This window comes from Phyllobates terribilis, unplaced genomic scaffold (genome assembly GCF_046119375.1).
Source record: "Phyllobates terribilis strain yellow unplaced genomic scaffold, ASM4611937v1 Scaffold_11__3_contigs__length_659146591, whole genome shotgun sequence".
NCBI lineage: Eukaryota > Metazoa > Chordata > Amphibia > Anura > Dendrobatidae > Phyllobates > Phyllobates terribilis.
In genome coordinates this window covers 624414094-624434088 of record NW_027362771.1, presented here as the reverse complement: position 1 = coordinate 624434088, position 19995 = coordinate 624414094, and the positions used below count along the sequence as shown (strand labels likewise).

Genomic DNA, 19995 nt, shown 5'->3' with positions numbered 1-19995 from the left:
ATTGTAAATTCCATCTGTTGTAATAATTACTGATTTACGATGTGATAACGTGAGGAATTCTACATTTCTAGAACTTGGATTTGTTATCAGTAGACATATCTTAGCTCACACAACGTTCTTGACATCCACCATATAAAGTAGGTAACTTCTAGTTATGACATTTTTGGATTTTACTAACCCCCATGGACGTTTTCTCTCCACTTTCACAATCTACAGATTTTATACTAAGACTCTATGTATGTGTCACTGACATCTCATCTTCTTATTCTTACAGATTGGCGAGTAATAATCTACCAGACACTTCATGCTTTTTCTTAACATCTCTAATAAGGAATAACCCGTCCCTGAAGAAACTTGACCTGGCTTTTAACAGTCTGTATGGTCCTTACTTTGGTGACTTGATTGATGCTATATCTAGTCGAGACTGCAGGATAGAGGAATTATGGTGAGTATAAGGGTGTAATGTTTGGTATGGGCCAGAACCCCCTTAGGAAGAGATGAAAGTTTGTATGCCCCTTTGAGTATTTTAAGATGTAGCTGTATTTAGTGGATCCCACTTTCAGTCAGTGAAAGTATCCAGATGCATATAATGGTCAGTTGAAGAACTTTACTCACGAGGAGGCAACAAGTTTAGTGGTTTCAAAAGCCTTACATGAGGCAACAGTTTTATTTGAACAGAATTAAAGTGTTGACAATTGCAACAATCTGCAGAGACTTGCAATACTTCACTGGCACAATCCTACATAGTAACTCATGCACTGTGTATGGTCTGTAGTGTGACAGTCTGCTGGCACACTCCTCCTCAGCACCTCCATCACCATACAGAGTATGTGTTGTGATAGCCTGCTGGAACACTCTTGAGAAGCAGTTCCTCTACTCTGAAGAGTCTGTGTTGTCACAGTCTGCTAGAACATTCTTCATCATCACCTCTGTCACCGTGCACCATCTATGTTGTGACAGTCTGCTGGTAAACTCCTCTTCAGCACCTTCGTCACCATGCACAGTCTGTATTGTGACAGCCTGCTGGCAATTTCTTCATCAGCTCCTCCATCACTGTGCACAGTCAGTATTTCAATAGCCTCCTGGTACACTCCTTATCAGCACCTCTCTCACTGTGAACAATCTGTGTTGGGACTGTCTACTGACACACTCCTCATCATCTCCTCCAACACCCTGCACAGTCTGTATTGCAACATTCTTCTGGAAAAATCCTCATCAACATTAAATGTGTTAAGGATGACAGGTGGAACACAGCTCATACCAGCCCCACAATGTGAGGATATTTAGAGATCCATTTCCAAGTTAGTGGTGTGATTGGAGTGTGTAATACCACAAGAGCCAGAAGTGCAAGGGATGGAGTCCAGCACAGGTATGACTAAGAGCTAGGAACATAACTGTGTCAGCCAAGTGTTTTGTCCATATCTCTATACCTATTGAATTTAAAACACATTAAATGGAATCTGTCAGCAAGATGTCAGCCCACAAACTATTTATAAGTGCACATAACTCTTTCAAAGACAAGTTCAGCAACACCTTTACATGGCCAGTCCATTCCTCCATTACTGAGAAATTGGCATTTGAACTGATATGCAAATGAGGCTAAAGAACTACTTGTAGATTTGAAGCCTCTGTCACTCCAGCTCTTTCCCCCACCCAGCGCTGCCTCCTCCTGCTTGACTTATGGCTCCTTTACCTGAAGTCGCACAGCATAAAGGCTGTCACTGGGCAGGGAATAGAGTTGGAGTGACAGAGGCTTCAGATCTACGAAGCTCTTCAGCCTCATTTGCATATTAATTAAATTGCTGATTTCTCAGCAACGCAGGAACAAAATGTCCATGTAAAGTTGTTTCTGGACCTATCATTGAAAGAGCTATATGCGAATGCAAATAACTTGGGGTGTGAAATCCTGCGACAGATTCGCTTTAATAATTTTACATTAAATGCTGCTGTGCTGGATTCCTTCTTTTAACATTAGATAGCAGCATCAGATTCACTGGATAGTGCAGTTCTCTTTCAAGGCCGGCTTTAGGCTCTCTATCTACAACTTTCATCCAGTCATCCACGGTCCACGATTGCTTTTCCTTAGCCCATTGTAACCTTGTTTTTTTCTGTTTAGGTGTTAATGATGGCTTATGTTTAGCTTTTCTGTATGTAAATCCCATTTCCTTTAGGCGGTTTCTTACAGTTCGGTCACAGACATTGACTCCAGTTTCCTCCCATTCGTTCCTCATTTGTTTTGGAGACCTATTGCTTTATGTTTCATGTCTTGACGCTTTGATGTCTTCCTTGGTCTACCAGTATGTTTGCCTTTAACAACCTTCCCATGTTGTTTGTATTTGGTCCAGATTTTAGACACAGCTGACTGTGAACAACCAACATCTTTTGCAACATTGCTTGATGATGTACCTTCTTTTAAGAGTTTGATAATCCTCTCCTTTGTTTCAATTGACATCTCTCGTGTTGGAGCCATGATTCATGTCAGTCCACTTGGTGAAACAGCTCTCCAAGGTGTGAACACTCCTTTTTAGATGCAGACTAACGAGCAGATCTAATTTGATGCCAGGTGTTAGTTTTGGAAATGAAAATTTACAGGGTGATTCCATAATTTTTTTCCTAAGAATTGAGTGATTCCATAATTTTTTCCCTCTGCTTGGTCAGAAAAAAAATTACCCTTTCTGAGTACAACATTTTTAATCTTGATTTCTTTTAGTGTTTCTTAAAGCCATAAAGTTGCCATTTGAAATGAGTTTAGTTTTGTGCCATGTCTGTGATCTGCTTTTTTTCAAAAACATTAAACAACTGAATGAACATCCTCCGAGCCCGGTGATTCCATAATTTTTGGCAGGGGTTGTAGCTTCTTGGTGTTCAGGTAGACATGCTGCACATCATTCCTCCGCTCTACAGGGCAGTATTCACACCAGTGGGCCTTAATTATCTTGCTGTCCTTCACCCATCTACTGTAATGCAGCTGTGAACGGTTATTAGGAGGGAACACACAAACGAGGGCGAGGCAGAAGCAACCAAGTAAACTATTTATTTTCTTAAAGGGAATCTGTCACCCCCTGGGAGATATCAGACCTCTACTATGGGCATACAGGGTATAGAAAAGTAAATCTATACTTACCTGTATGGGCCATAGTAGCGGTCTGATTGCAGAGAAAAGTGTTTTTATAAACTGTGTTTTCCCCAGATTTGGCATCCTGGGGACGCCAAGCAATCCCCCCTATCTGCTTATTATTCCCCTAAATCCCCGCCTCTGTGCTTAATTATGATATCCCCCCTCCCCTGCACGTCACAGGGCCCTGTAATGTTCACTGTGCTCCCTGACTTCCCAGGCATGCACAAAGCGCCACTCACATATAGCTCACATAGAGTGCGCTTTGCTTCCTCCTGGCCCCATCTGCCTGTGCAGTGCGCTGCAGGGTTCTATTGCACAGGCACCGGGGAGTCACTGTCACTTCCCGGTGACTGCGCAATAGAATCCTGCGGCGCAGTGCATGGAGAGACGGGCCGGTAGGAAGCAATGCGCGCTGTATGTGAGTGGCACTATGCGCATGCCCGGGAAGTCAGGGAGCTCAGTGCACATCACAGGGCCCTGTGACGTGCAGGGGAGTGGGAGATATGATAATTAATTACATTGGCGGGGATTTAGGGGAATAATAAACAGTTAGGCGGGGATTTCTTGGCGTCCCCTAGACGCCAAGCCTGTGGAAAACCAAGTTTATATAAACACTTTTCTCTGCAATCAGACCTCTACTATGGGCCACACAGGTATGTATAGATTTACTTTTCTATAAAGTGTATGCCCATAGGATAGGTCTGATATCTCCCAGGGGTGACAGATTTCCTTTAACACAGAAATGAAGGGGTTAATTGTATAAGCTGTCAATTATTCAGATACAGGATATCAGGTCATACAATATTATCGATCATGACAATAAACACACTTTAACAGTTACAGTGTCAGATTCTGCATTCTATCTAACTACCTTTCAGTAAGGACGGCGCTATGATGTCCCTTGTATGGTAACCTCCAAGGGTGGCAATCACAACAATGAGACTGTCACTAGAATATTCCTTGAGATCGCTTTCCAATTAATATATGGGTGCTAACAAGGGTCACTGGTATTTCTCGCTAGGCCTCAAGTCCTTAATATACAGTCACGTAATGCTCTACGGGCCATCCTCACACTTGTCGGTCCCTTTCCCTTCTGCCCCTGCCTGAAACCTGTACGTCAGCATTGGAAGTAATTGCACGGTTCACTTGAACCTCATGATCACCACAGCAGAAGTCCAGTCCCTGATAGCGATCCATATTCGATCTTCGGTGATTGAAGAGTGATGTCCAGCTATCAGGTCTCGGCTGATGAGGGCTGGGCTTCAGATCTTGACCCGCGTAGGCTGGATCCCAGGGATAATAATAATAATAATCCTTATTTTTTTATATATTCTGCAGCGCTTTACATACATTATCATCCCTGTCCCCATTGGGGCTCACAATCTAAATTCCCTATCAGTATGTCTTTGGAGTGTGGGAGGAAACCGGAGAACCTGCAGGAAATCCACCTAAATACAGGGAGAACATACAAACTTCTCGTTGTCCTTGGTGGGATTTGAACCCAGGACCTCAGCGCTGCAAGGCTGCAGTGCTAACCACTGAGCCACCGTGCTACCCAGACCCGTATAGGCTGGATGTCGCTGTCTGCCTCACAACGTTCCGTCTATCTTGCTCCCCAAGCGCATCCTGATGACCCGGCCTCTGCGTCCCTCTGCTCAAACGTCCCACTGATCTTGCTTTTTAGCATCAACAGCTTTCCCGCTTTGTCACTCCAGCTTTTAATGTTGGATAACTGCACCACAGCTACCACCTGACCGGTGAACTCTGTAGACCCATCATTCCAGAAACACTTCTCCCATCCTTTGATTCAGCCTGATTCAGTTTGAACAGTTGATGGCGACCTTTGGCCACAAGTGCTGCACAATGTGGAGGAACCACATCTTCTACTGCGCATCCCCTTACACAAAGCAAAGCACTACTGTCCTCTGTGCCTTCCAAGTAAGCTGCCATGTAGGCATTCTAGCTGTCTCACTTGTGGATGCAGGCTCGACTCCTGGGGGGTTGAAGACAATATGGCTGTAGAGTTTCCGTTATCCCTTACAACTTCAGCATTAACTATATGTGACTCCAACGACTACAAAATTACGACACAGGTTGCATGGCCAAAGATTGCTATTGTGTTGTAGTTACCGGTATATCACAGTCCAATGTAAGTAAATGCCGTTGCATTGCGACCCATTCGGTACTGTGACAAGCAAGTTTAAAAAAATCGGTCTTGATTGGAGTTTTTGCCACTTCCTTCTGAATTGTGACCTCATCTGGAATATACAGTTTAGTTGTGAGCACCGGCTCAAAGAAAGGAGGACAGAAAAATAACAGAGAAGAGTCAAAAATCTTATATGGAGAATCTTAGTCAAGACCAAACAGTAAAAGTATTACATTTATTTAGTCTTGAAAGAGACATCTCTGGGGGGATAGGAATAAATTGTACAAGTACATAAATGGCCCATACAATAAGTATGATCATAATATGCTTCATGTACAATCCCCTCCCAAAACAAGGAGGCACTGAAGAAAAAAAGGTTCAATCACCAGAGGACACAAAACTTCTTTACCATAAGAACCATTCATCTGTTTAAAAAAAAGGCTTAAATGATTCTTTAGTAGAAAATAACACAAATGATTACATCAATGTGTAAAGTTATTTTCTGAATGTTTGGTCCATTTGATCAACAATTGGGGTCAGGAGAGAAAGGTTGACTATTTTAGGGTAGGCTGGGTGATGCATTAGGGATGTACTTATACCCTTATTCCTTTACCCTTTCCCTTCCTTCAGTTGAACATAATGGCTATTTCATTCTTTATTCGCTATGATGACATGCCTGCACATGGATGTATGACATGTTACATGATGCTGAGCTACATATCACATGTAATACTGTGCGGAAAGGATGTGAATGAGGACACGGGAGCCACAGACTGAGATACAATGGAGGAGGATGGAAAGTACTCGGCCTCTGGTGACTGGTGACACAAGTTCCTCCACCCAGTTTTTACGACATGCCATATAGTGATGACATCATTCAATGTTACTGTGTTTTTACGACATCAATTTGATGTAATTGGATATATAATATAGCTGATGGCATTCCTGATATCCAGAGATGTGCGAATATATATCTGAGTAGAATTGAATTCTGCTCGAATTTTAGAATTTGCCAAAATCTGGACTTTTTGTAATTCACTTCAACGCACATTCAGCGAAATAGCATTCATACAGAGTCAACAAAGGTTTAAGAAATAAAATACTTATACTCACCTCACCACTCACCTCTCCAGCCTTTCCACTCCCCACCGCCACACGTCCAATCTTCGACCCATCTTCTGATCACCGCCATTCTCGCTAATATCACCTCAAGATCATGGTGAATATCATGACGAGATTACGCTGTGACCTTTTGCTCGCCTGCGCAGGACACTCCCTGGCCTCAATAAAGCCAGAAGTCTCGGCTCAGTGTGAGAAGCCTAACCATTTCAGTGCTCACGGTGATCAGAAGATGTGGCGAGGACCAGACGGGTGATGGTGAGGAACGGTGGAGATAGAGATGTGAGTGGTACAATAAGTATAACATATTTTTTCTATTTTTTACATCTTATGTTTATCATGCTCCAGGGTCTGGAGACACCCTAGAGAATAATAAGGGACATTAAATTCCCTGGAAAATCCGCAAACAGGCAAATTAGACTTTTTCCTGATCTGCTCATCGTTACTGAGATCCACCACAACAATAGATGGCTGCTAGATCACGCTGATAGATTTTATTACCATCGGAGGACATTTTTTCTCCATCTTCATAATCTAAAGATACTAATGTTCTGTGGATGTGTCTCTTATTTCTCATCCTTTTTCTTACAGTTTGGGCTGTAATAATCTAGTAGACAGATCCTGCATCCAGTTGGCATCTGGAATAAGGAATAACCGGTCTCTGAAGATGCTTGACCTCTCCGATAACAATCTGTATGGTCCTCACTTCGCTGGTTTAATGGAGGCTCTGTCTAGTGCAGACTGCAGGATAGAGGAATTACGGTGAGTTTAGAGGAAGGTGCAGGCGACCGTAGAGTCTCTCATCCAAGAGAATTGGGTCAATTCTGCAAATGACACAGTGATCAACCTCTGATCAGAATGTGAGCATAGTGAGATCGATTTTCTCAGAAGAAAAACTTCTCTGTGCTCTCCATTCTATCATCTAAGTGCGGTCAGATAATTTCTACGGACTCCTTGACTTGAATGGCCGAGTGCTACCTGGAATATCGAATCAAACTTGGGCATGCAGGTTTTTTTTCCTTGGGAAAACTCTGTCCGAGCATCAGTCTTCCTCAGCCAGTGTAAAGAGGCCGGGAAGCAAACACCGAATGACTTCAATATTGTCAATCGCGCTCATTTAACGGCCTGAACTCTGTGCATGTAAATACAACCGAAACGTTTGAGTATGATGGTGCAATATGTGAGAATTTAGGACTCCACTTTGTCTAAATCCAGCCCTGGGTGTAGGTTGCATGAGCGAGTGATCTGATATAGGCAGTGAAGGAAAGATCTGAATCAAGTATGACCCTAAGACAGCAGGCATGTTGCTTGGGAGTTAAGATAGAACAAAACACAGAAATGATGATATTGCAATTAGGAAGGAGAGTAGAGGGAGGAAACATGAGGAGATCAAGTTTTGACAGATTCAGTTTTAGATGGAGAGAGGATATAATGTTAGAGCCAGACAATCACTGGTATTTTGTTGTAATGTAGGGGTGATGCAATGTTTATTAGTCCAACAAGGAGACTTGAACATGCAAATTCCTCTGATCGCAGAGGTAATACTCTGCATTACTTGGGTAGTGCACTGCATTTCTTATCCTGTCAGTGTTTGAATGACAGGTAGCTTATAAGACCCTGCCTTCAGTGCAATCTGGTAAGCTGTAGTGTATGGCAGGCTCAAAGACTATTGCCAGGCCTCAGGTTGCATAGCATCCCATTGACAGTCCTTGTGAATCTGATAGCTGATACTTTCTGCCCTATCCACGTGCAGTGTGTATCAGATATGGCTGTATAAATTCAGCCCATAATGATATGCTGTGGCCTTTCAAAGAAAAACTTACTTTAAAAGCCACTTCTCCCCACCCACTGCTCTGGCCTACAGGACTCTCCAGGGCAGCGGACGGGGAGAAGTTGCCATGGACTCGCCTGTCCAACTAGTCTCCAATGCGACTCGGTCCCCATTGGTATTTAATGCATGTTTTTTTTCCCTGAAATGCTAAACATAACTGTCTGAGATCATACAGCCAGTGTCTGATACATGCTGCCTATGGATCGGGCAGCATGTATTGGCTGTGTGGTACTCACTGTGTGGGGTGCTGTTGGGCCGACAGAGGGAGCTCTCTCCCTCTTTTTAAACTCCTCAGTCACAATTGACAGTGGCATTTGAGGAGGTAAACAGCTAGAATTGGTGAGAAAACTGGTCCTGGCAGTTACAAGAGGAGCCGGTCTGTGTATATCATTCGGCTTCTGCAGTTGATCGCACCGGTACGGAAGCTTTATTGTGTGGTAGAGTGAAGGATATCTCCATCATGAAGCACTAAATAACATGCTCTTGACTGATATGTCAAAGAATAGATCTGCAGACCACACCCAAATTTGACTCCCTGCCGCAAATACTTTTACATCATTGGCGGTGTCACGGGTGTGTCGCCACGAAGATCGTCACGATTACACAGCCTGACTTCTCGCAGCTGAGTTTTTGGTGCTTTGTGTTTTTCGGCAGTGAGGGAGTTAACTCTCTCTCTCTGTGCTAGACGAGGTCCAGCCTCGCCCAGCTGCAATCAATGCTGCTGTAGTGGGACTCCTTCAAATGCCTGCCGGTCTGTTGGGGAAGTGTCGGTGAAAGCATTTCGTGCAGACTAACAGAGCGGATCGTGGTATTTGGAGTTTCAGAGCTAAGTGTATTTGGAGTGTTTTTTCCCTTCCTCGCTTTATCATTTATCTCCTTTCCCGTTGGTGTTCCCTCTGTTGTAGTTGTGTAGTTTTTGTATGCAAGGTGGTTTTGGTTTTACCCTTGTACTGTCTCGTTCGTCTAAGTACTGAGTGTGGGCATATTATTACCTGTCCCCTTTTGTTGTGATCGGGGTCCTTCTCAGGACTAGATTACTTAGGTGCAGGGATCCTCAGGAGTTAGGGGTTACGCTGGCGGCCTGGACCTCTGTACCTTTAACAGTACCTCCAGGTTGAGGGATTAGTCAGGGCCCCAGCTTAGGGTCAGCTTAGGCCCCCTACCTCCAGTACACAGAGACAGCGTGACATTTTCACCGACCACTTAGATTTTCTCCAGCTACCATGGATCCAGTAGCCGGTCTAGCTCGGCAGTTGCAGGGTTTGTCCATGGAGCTGGCGGACGTTAGGTCCAAGGTTTTGTATCCTCAGGAGCAAGCCGGACCAGAACCTAAAGTAGCTCTCCCTGACAGGTTCACTGGGGGGCGGGACAAGTTTTTTGTTTTCCGGGAGGCATGCAAGTTGTACTTTCGGCTGCGGCCTCGGTCATCGGGGAGTGAAGAACAAAGGGTGGGAATTGTCATCTCGCTCCTACAAGGGGACCCACAATCTTGGGCGTTCTCTCGTCCCCTGGGCTCCCCGGCTCTCCAGTCAGTGGATAGGTTTTTTGCTGCTCTGGGTCTTGTATATGATGACCCGGATCGGATCTCCCTTGCTGAATCTAAGTTGCGTAGGATCCAGCAGGGAGATCGTCCGGCGGAGGAATTCTGTTCGGAGTTCCGTAGGTGGGCCACTGACACCCAGTGGAATGACCCAGCTCTTAGGAGCCAGTTTTGTCAAGGTTTATCCGACAAATTACAGGATGTGTTGGCACAGTATGACTCTCCCGCGTCACTGGAAGCCGCTATGGCCCTTGCTATTCGCATTGACAGACGGCTTCGGGAGAGGTGCGGGATAACTCCACCCCCTGTGATGACTCCACCTCCTACAAGGTCCCCTCATATGGTGGTTCCCCTGGTCAGTCCAGAGGAGCCTATGCAATTAGGAGGGACATCATTTCGGGGGAGGGGACCGGTGGTGCGCCATAAGACAGGAAGGTGTTTCTTCTGCGGGAGAAAGGGACATTTTATTGGGGGGTGTCCATCCCGTCCCTTGCAGAGTGAAGAGTCGTCAGAAAACTGTTGATCCCAGGTTGTGTGGTGGACGGCAATCTGGGAGTAGGTATTTCGTCCCTAGGTTCGTCTCAGTTTCTCGTACCGGCGGAGGTGGTGGTGGGTACGAGAACTGAGAGGATATCTGTTCTTCTGGATAGTGGGGCCGGGGCTAATCTGGTGGACGCTCGGTTTGCCCGGGTTCAAGGTATGCGATTGAGTGAGTTGGCTAAACCCATCCCCATATTCTCGATCGATGCCAGGCCTCTCGGTCAGGGAAGTTTTTTGCAAGCTGTGCATAACGTAAAACTTAAGTGGGGGCGATACATAAAGAACTGTAGTTTTGCTACGTGTTGGAGGGTCTTCCCACTCCTATAGTGTTGGGCCTTCCTTGGTTAACTAAGCATAACCCAGTTATTAATTGGCAATCCAGAGAGATAAGCCAATGGAGTAAATTCTGTAATAAAAACTGCATGAATACGGTCATCGGTGCGGTTACTCCTAGGGTCTTACCTCCATTTCTGGCGGACTTTGAGGATGTATTCTCGGAGAAAGGGTGTCAGGAACTACCTCCTCATCGCGAGTATGACTGTTCTGTAAAACTGCTCCCTGAGGCCAAGTTACCTAAAGCTAGGTTGTATAACCTTTCTGGTCCTGAGAGGCAGGCCATGAAGGATTATATTTCAGAAAGTCTGGCTAAGGGGCATATTAGACCTTCATCTTCACCGGTGGCCGCGGGGTTCTTTTTTGTTAAGAAGAAAGATGGAGGCCTACGCCCTTGCCTGGATTTCCGTGAACTTAATCGGATTACGGTCCGAGATCCATATCCGCTCCCACTTATTCCCGATCTCTTTAATCAGATCGTGGGCGCCAAATGGTTCTCTAAGTTGGATCTCAGGGGGGCGTACAATCTGATTAGGATGAAGGAGGGGGATGAGTGGAAGACGGCGTTTAACACTCCGGAGGGGCATTATGAGAACCTTGTCATGCCATTCGGTCTGACTAATGCCCCGGCGGTGTTCCAACACTTTGTTAATGACATTTTTCGCCGCCTGGTGGGACAGTTTGTTGTCATATATCTGGATGATATCTTAATTTACTCGCCGGATCTGGTGTCTCATCAGGAGCACGTTAGGCAGGTGTTACAGATCTTGCGGGATAATAAACTGTATGCCAAATGGGAAAAGTGTGTGTTCGCCATACAGGAACTCCAGTTTTTAGGCTTCCTGGTTTCAGCGTCTGGTTTTCGTATGGACCCTGGGAAAGTGCGGGCAGTTCTTGAGTGGGATCGGCCAGAGAATCTTAAGGCACTACAACGTTTCCTGGGGTTTGCTAATTATTACCGGAAGTTCATTCGTAATTTCTCGTCCATGGTTAAGCCTCTCACAGACATGACTAAAAAGGGGACGGATTTTTCTAGGTGGTCTGACAAGGCTTGTCAAGCATTCTCCTCCTTGAAAAAATGTTTTGCCTTGGCACCCATACTCATTCAACCTGATGCGTCACAGCCATTCATTGTAGAGGTAGACGCTTCCGAGGTAGGGGTGGGAGCAGTATTGTCACAAGGTTCGTCCCCTGGTAAGTGGCATCCGTGCGCCTTTTTCTCTAAAAAATTGTCGTCCGCTGAGAGGAATTACGATGTCGGCAATAGGGAACTCTTGGCCATTAAGTTAGCTTTTGAGGAGTGGCGCCATTTTTTAGAGGGGGCAGTCCATCCGGTCACCGTCATCACCGATCACAAGAACCTGCTATATCTGGAGTCCGCAAAACGTCTGAATCCCAGACAAGCTAGGTGGTCATTGTTTTTTACCAGGTTTAATTTTGTCGTTACATATCGTCCTGGGTCAAAAAATGTAAAGGTGGATGCCTTATCTCGTAGTTTCCCTGGGGCCGGGAATACGGACGACCTGATTCCTATCCTTCAGGAGGGGGTGGTGGTTTCGGCAGTATGCTCTGAGCTTGAGGAGGAGGTATTGGAGGCTCAGGGGGACGCCCCTGTTGGACCTCCGGGGAGACTGTTTGTTCCAGATCAGTTGCGACAAAAGGTGATCGAGGCACACCATAACTCAGTTTTTGCGGGACACCCGGGGAGTAAAGCAACTGTGGATCTCCTCTCACGTCGGTTTTGGTGGCCTAACTTACATAAGGAGGTGGTAACTTTTGTCGCGTCCTGTGGGGTTTGTGCGCGCTCTAAGACCTCACATACCCGGAGCGTCCTTGGACTCATCTGTTTATGGACTTTATTACGGACCTCCCTCCGTCTTCGGGTAAAACGGTCATACTCGTTGTAGTGGACAGGTTCAGCAAGATGGCACATTTTATCGCTCTTCCTGCTCTTCCTAATGCTAAAACTCTTGCGCAGGTGTTCATTGGGGAGATTGTGAGGCTTCACGGGGTACCCTCCGAGGTGGTGTCAGATCGGGGGTCTCAGTTTGTGTCCAAATTCTGGAAGGCGTTTTGTACACGGCGGGGGATGCATTTATCGTTCTCATCGGCTTTTCATCCTCAGACCAATGGTCAGACGGAACGTATGAACCAGAGCTTGGAGACATATCTCCGGTGTTTTGTGTCAGAGAACCAGGAGGACTGGGCTTCTTTCTTACCTCTGGCAGAGTTTGCTCTTAATAATAGGCGGAGCGAGTCCACTGGTAAGTCCCCGTTTTTTGGGGTATATGGTTTTCACCCCCAGTTTTGTACTTTCAGTAGGGGGGGCTCTTCGGGGGTTCCTGAGGAGGAACAATTTTCCTCATCACTCGCTTCAGTATGGGGAGGGGTGCTGAAGAATCTGAATACTATGGGGAACCGATACAAACGTATGGCTGATAGGAGGAGAGTGTCTGGTCCGGACCTAAGTGTGAACGATCGGGTATGGTTGTCTACTAGGAATATAAAACTTAAGGTTCCCTCCTGGAAACTGGGTCCCAGGTTCATCGGGCCGTACAGGATCAGTTCTATAATTAATCCGGTGGCATTCCGTCTTGACCTCCCCCCTACGTTTAAAATTCACAACGTGTTCCACAGATCGTTGCTTAAGAGGTATGTGGCGCCGGTGGTACCGTCACCTTTACCTCCCCCTCCAGTGGTGGTCAATGGTAACTTGGAGTTCCAGGTATCGAGGGTCATCGATTCACGCTTTAATCGCCGGTCCCTTCAGTACCTGGTTCATTGGAAGGGGTATGGTCCTGAGGAGAGGATGTGGGTTCCTGCGTCGGATATTAAAGCAGACCGATTAGTTCGGGCCTTCCACACGACTCACCCAGATAAACCTGGCCCTGAGGGTCCGGAGGCCCCTCGTAGAAGGGGGGGTACTGTCACGGGTGTGTCGCCACGAAGATCGTCACGATTACACAGTCTGACTTCTCGCAGCTGAGTTTTTGGTGCTTTGTGTTTTTTGGCAGTGAGGGAGTTAACTCTCTCTCTCTGTGCTAGACGAGGTCCAGCCTCGCCCAGCTGCAATCAATGCTGCTGTAGTGGGACTCCTTCAAATGCCTGCCGGTCTGTTGGGGAAGTGTCGTTGAAAGCATTTCATGCAGACTAACAGAGCGGATCGTGGTATTTGGAGTTTCAGAGCTAAGTGTATTTGGAGTGTTTTTTTCCCTTTCCTCGCTTTATCATTTATCTCCTTTCCCATTGGTGTTCCCTCTGTTGTAGTTGTGTAGTTTTTGTATGCAAGGTGGTTTTGGTTTTACCCTTGTACTGTCTCATTCGTCTAAGTACTGAGTGTGGGCATATTATTACCTGTCCCCTTTTGTTGTGATCGGGGTCCTTCTCAGGACTAGATTACTTAGGTGCAGGGATCCTCAGGAGGTAGGGGTTTTGGCTGCCTGGACCTCTGTACCTTTAACAGTACCTCCAGGTTGAGGGATTAGTCAGGGCCCCAGCTTAGGGTCAGCTTAGGCCCCCTACCTCCAGTACACAGAGACAGCGTGATAGGCGGATCTGCCTTAGTACAAACTGATGCACTGTTGTAGAAGTTACTCAGGAGTTTTAAATGGCTCCTGTCATGTAAAAAAATGCTATTAACCTTTAGATAAGGGGTTAATCTGAGAGCCGCGGTGCCAGGTGGAAATTAACTTTATTGCTACTGGCATCCTCTGGCTTTCAGTCATAGGGGTGGGCCTGCATGGCTTCAGTCACCGCTCAGTGCATCGTGCACAGTGCCTTTAACCGTACATCCGGCTCTGACTGACAATCGACTTGACCTGATCGAGCCTCACTTCTTTACTATTGGAAAACATGTGACACATAATAAGCAGCTGATGACTGGTGACAAAAGTTCCTTCATTCAACGTTCTGACTATTGAAGACTCCATGTGTTGCAATCACTGATTTATGACATGCCATAAAGTGAGGATTTTATTCATGGGTTCAGTATTTCTAGAACATGGATATAGTGTCAGTGGACATACTAAAGGTAAACTAATCAAATTTACAGATGATGTAAAGCTAGGAGGGATAGCTAACACTAGAGAAGACAGAGGAAGGATTCAAAAGGATCTAGATACTGTAAGCTTGAACAATGGGCAGCGACTAATAGAATGATGGTATTTAAAGGGAGAAATGCAGGATTCTACATCTGAGAAAGTAAAACGAAAATGACATCTACAGAATGGGAGGAATAAAACTAAGCAACAGCACGTGTGAAAAAGACTTGTGTAAACGAATAGATCACAGAGAGAACATGAGTCAACAGCGTGATGCAGCAAAAAGGGCAAACAGTTCTGGGATGTATTAGGAGAAGCACAGAGTCTAAATCACGTGAAGTAGTTACCCCCCCTCTACAACTCCTTGGTCAGACCTCATCTGGATACTGTGTCCAGTCCTGGCACCAAATTTTAAAAAAATGCATTGAAAAACTGGAGCAAGTTCAGAGAAGAGCGACCAGGATGGTGAGAGGACTGCAAAGAGACTTAATAGCTGTCTACAAATATCTGAAGGGCTGTCACCCTGTAGAGGGATCATCCTTATTCTCATTTGCACACGGAAACACGAGAAGCAATGGAGTGAAATGGAAAAGGGAGCAGATACAGATTAGATATTAAAGACTTTTTGACAGTGAGGGTGATCAATGAGTGGAACAGGCTGCCACGAGAGGTGGTGAGTTCTCCTTCAATGGACGTCTTCACACAGAGGCTGGACAGACATCTGTCTGAGATGGTTTAGTGAATCTTGCATTGAGCAGAGGGTTGGACACGACGACCCTGGAGGTCCCCTCCAACGCCAACATTGTAGGATTCTATGATATCATATAGCTGCCGGCAGTCCTGACATCCACCACACACAAGAGGCGACTGCTAGTGATTTTAATTATTTTACTGATAGTCGGGGATATATTGTTTCCACATTTACAGATGACAGATTTTACACCATGTTTGGTCATGTCACTCATGACTCATCTCTTTATTATTACAGATTGGCAAGAAATAAACTACCAGACATTTCCTGCATGCAGTTGGCATCTCTAATAAGGAATAACCGGTCCCTGAAGAAACTTGACCTGACTGGTAACCGTCTGTCTGGTCCTCAATTCTCAGACCTGATGGAAGTTTTGGCCAGTCCAGACTGTAGGATAGAGGAATTACTGTGAGTATAAGAAATATGTACAGGAGCGACATATGGAGACATTAGTTATAAATGGATTTTCTATATTATGCACTTTTATTATGTTCTTGAGATATTTTGCTTACTTCACCTTGATGTGTGATATCTCTAATAATGATGGACTTCCCTTCTGATAGCACTTCTCTTATTGTCATATAATCATAATCAACCTTCTCTTACAAAGAAAGATATCAAAAGAATAAAGTGTGAAAGCGGCTGAAACGAGGGAACCATGTAAAATGCAATAAATCGTAGAACAAATTTAAACCTCCAAAAACATGTGTGAGAATAAACCCAACAATGGGTCTCAGACTTCTGAGGGCTGAACTAAGGAATAAAGGCATCCACAATACAAAGATATTAAACTCCGAGATAAATCCATCTCCATTTTATCAGGAAATTCAAATTCAAAACTCCAAATCACAAATTTCAGCAAAGAGACCAAAGTCTAAGCAAATTTGTTTGGACTTTTCTGATTCTCGACAAGGAGTTTATCCATTAGCATTTTATCCTTCAACATTGGGGCTAACATATACAGTAGGGTGACATGTAGCCACCAATTGTGAGAAATCATTGCACACGCTACAACCTAAAAGAAAAGAGTATGTAGCAGCCACCAATTTCCTTGATTAATTCTGCATCAGCAAGTGTGAACTCCAGAAGTTTTGCCAGTTTGATGGTCTGGAGAAAATCAATGAATAAATTAGCAATGATCTTAGAGAAGCAATGGCTATGATTCTGTGAAGGGCTATGGGGCCATTTCTAAATAATTTGGAGTGCACATCTCTACACCATACAGTGAGAAAGATTATTCACATGTGGAAAATATTCAAGACCGCTGAAGTCCCAACAAAGTCACCCCAAGGTTAGACTGTGCAATAGTCAGAGAAATTGAAAAAAACTGAAGAGTTACAGCTCAGAGTCTAAAGGCCTCAGTTAATGTGTTAAATGCTAAGTTTATGACAGTACAATTGAAAAAAATACTGGACACATATGGCTTGTTTGAATGGGTAAGACTCTTTTTTTCTAAAAAGAACATGGTAGCACAGATCAAGGTTTACAAAGTCGCATCTAAACAGACCACAAGACTTCTTCCTTTCAACAGGCAACCTCAAAGTGGAGATGTTTGGCCATATTGGCCGGTGCTATGTTTGTCAAAAATAAAACTCAGCATATCAGAACAAACACCTCATATAAATTACACGGTGGTGGAGGGGAGGAGATCTGGGCTTTGTTTTGCAGCCACAGGACTTGGACACCTTGCAGTCATTGAAATGCAGAGATGATAGACAGCGTCCAATGCAGGTGATAGCTTGTCAAAACAACTTATTCTGCCATATACAAAAATAGCAATGATTCGACCTGTTATAGGGCTTTGTCACACATTAAATAAGTAACACATCAGGTGTAAATAGCATAACGTCCTGTATTACACCAATCAGTGTAATCCCAGTGGTGTAGATGTAGACCTCGCATGGCTGGTGTTCCAAAGGACAAAGGACAATCTCACCAATCATGGATTTGATCCAGGGTTTTAGGACTGATCACCTTTTCTCGGGGTCAAGAAAGAATTTTTCCCTGTGACACAAATTGGCTGAAGGTGTCCTGGGGTTTTTTGCCTTCTTCTGGATCAACAGATTTAGGCATAGGGATTTTAGTAATACCTTTAATAGAATCACATGAGTAATACAAAATATAAAACTATAAAAAAATTATAAACGGCTTAATTTTAAATTGTAAAAGATCAGCAATAATAAATATGGTAATAATACATTTATGAGGCCTAGTCCCAGTAAGTTAGTATGTTAGTGTAGGGAGGACAATTGAGGGAGAAGGGTTGAAATGGATGGACCTAGATCTTTATTCAACCTATGTTACTATGTTGCTGAGGACAGGCATCAGTACAGCCCAGCAACCAGTGTCATGCTCACTGCGCATGCGCAAATGTCGGCCAAACGAGGTCAAGGCGTTCCAGCCCCATCGCAACAACGGTCACATGATCGGGTTTATGACTATCAAAAGGCCCCTCTCTGTGTGGTCGCATCGCACCCATCGCAACAACGGTCACATGACCGGGTTTATGACTATCAAAAGGCCCCTCTCTGTGTGGTCACATCGCACCCATCGCTACAACCAGGTACTCTAATGAAAACCCACATAAAAAAGTGGGTAAATAAATGAAATAAAAAAGAAATAAAAAAGAAGAAAAAAGAATCATACATCATATAGGAAAGGAAAGAAAAAAAGAAGGATACAGAAAACGGGAGCGGAAATTGACGGCATTGTAGTAGAATTGTGTCAAAGATATAGAAATAACAGTACATTAAAAAAAAAAGCAGAATGCTGCTGTCTGTATTCAAATATACATACAGTTAGGTCCCTATACAGTGCTGGCCAAAAGTATTGGCACCCCTGCAATTCTGTCAGATAATACTCAGTTTCTTCCTGAAAATGATTGCAATCACAAATTCTTTGGTATTATTATCTTCATTTAATTTTTCTTCAATGAAAAAAAAACACAAAAGAGAATGAAGCAAAAATCAAATCATTGATCATTTCACACAAAACTCCAAAAATGTGCCAGACAAAAGTATTGGCACCCTCAGCCTAATACTTGGTTGCACAACCTTTAGCCAAAATAACTGCGAACAACCGCTTCCGGTAACCATAAATGAGTTTCTTACAATGCTCTGCTGGAATTGTAGACCATTCTTCTTTGGCAAACTGCTCCAGGTCCCTGATATTTGAAGGGTGCCTTCTCCAAACTGCCATTTTGAGATCTCTCCACAGGTGTTCTATGGGATTCAGGTCTGGACTCATTGCTGGCCACCTTAGAAGTCTCCAGTGCTTTCTCTAAAACCATTTTATAGTGCTTTTGGAAGTGTGTTTTGGGTCATTGTCCTGCTGGAAGACCCATGACCTCTGAGGGAGACCCAGCTTTCTCACACTGGGCCCTACATTATGCTGCAAAATTTGTTGGTAGTCTCCAGACTTCATAATGCCATGCACACGGTCAAGCAGTCCAGTGCCAGAGGCAGCAAAGAAACCCCAAAACATCAGGGAACCTCCGCCATGTTTGACTGTAGGGACCGTGTTCTTTTCTTTGAATGCCTCTTTTTTTTTCCTGTACACTCTATGCTGATGCTTTTTCCCAAAAAGCTCTACTTTTGGCTCATCTGTGTAACATACCTGGCGGCGTCCTTGCATGGTGGTCCATCTCCCACTGTGCAAGAGGGCGCACTTGATCTCCTGTCCAGAATGTCTCTCTGGCTTCCCTCCATGCTGTCTGTTTTTGTCTGTTTCTGCTGCTTAAGGGCGGCGCCCGATCACTTCCTGCCTTTTCTACCTGCTGTGGGTCACACCCCTTGTGCGTCCTCAGCCTATTGCTGTCTGTCACTTGGTATATAGCTCAGCAGCTCCCTTCTATCCCTGCCTGAGCATAGTGTTTCCTTCAGTGTGTGCTTGCACTCTGAAGGTGCCAGGTCCCGTCTCTTGTCTCCTGCTTTTTGTATCAGTTCCCGTGTCTGAACTGAGTCCTGTATGTCTCCTGCTTTGCGGTATCAGCTCCCGTGTCTGAACTGTGTCCTGTATGTCTCCTGCTTTGCGGTATCAGCTCCCGTGTCTGAACTGACTCCTTTCTGTGTTCTCTTGTCTGTCCTGTCTGAACACGCTCCTAGCCTGTTCCTCTCACGTTCTAGTGGCCGATTTCCTAGACCCGCTCCTGTGTCTGGTCTGTCCTGTCTGAACACGCTCCTTGCCTGTTCGTTCCGCCTTCTAGTGGCCGATTTCCTAGACCCGCTCCTGCGTCTGGTCTGTCCTGTCTGAACACGCTCCTTGCCTGTTCGTTCCGCCTCTCTGGGGGCCGTATTCCCAGACCCGCTCCTGTATCCCTCTGCAGTGTCGGTCTCCTCCGTACACTCAGTTCCAGTCTGAACTCTCTCCTGTCCTTTACCTGTTTTGCCTCTATGTCCGTTCCCTTCCTTTTTCTGCAGAGTCTGAACTCGTACCTAACTCCTGCTTGTTGTCTCTGCAAGTACTGTGTGAGTATCTGGCTCTGTCTTTCCCTTCCTGTCTGTTCCGTGTGAACAGAGCCCTGTCCTCCCTGCTCAGCCTTGTCTGCACTCTAGCTGTGCTTGCCTGTAACCCTCTGC

General features: G+C 45.0%; 2 protein-coding genes across 5 annotated transcripts in view; one reads left to right on the top strand and one right to left on the bottom strand.

The window, feature by feature from the left end:
- The window catches only part of LOC141167149 (uncharacterized), a 1037600-nt gene that overhangs the window by 247257 nt on the left and 770348 nt on the right, over positions 1–19995 (bottom strand). The window lies entirely within an intron of this gene.
- The window catches only part of LOC141167147 (NACHT, LRR and PYD domains-containing protein 12-like), a 225452-nt gene that overhangs the window by 146723 nt on the left and 58734 nt on the right, over positions 1–19995 (top strand). For 3 of the 4 annotated variants that reach the window (XM_073654534.1, XM_073654532.1, XM_073654533.1), the window contains 3 exons: positions 275–445; positions 6975–7145; positions 15656–15826. In XM_073654534.1, coding sequence (XP_073510635.1) covers positions 275–445; positions 6975–7145; positions 15656–15826 — 513 coding nt within the window. The remainder of the gene's footprint in view (positions 1–274; positions 446–6974; positions 7146–15655; positions 15827–19995) is intronic. The other variant, XM_073654536.1, reaches the window with a different exon arrangement.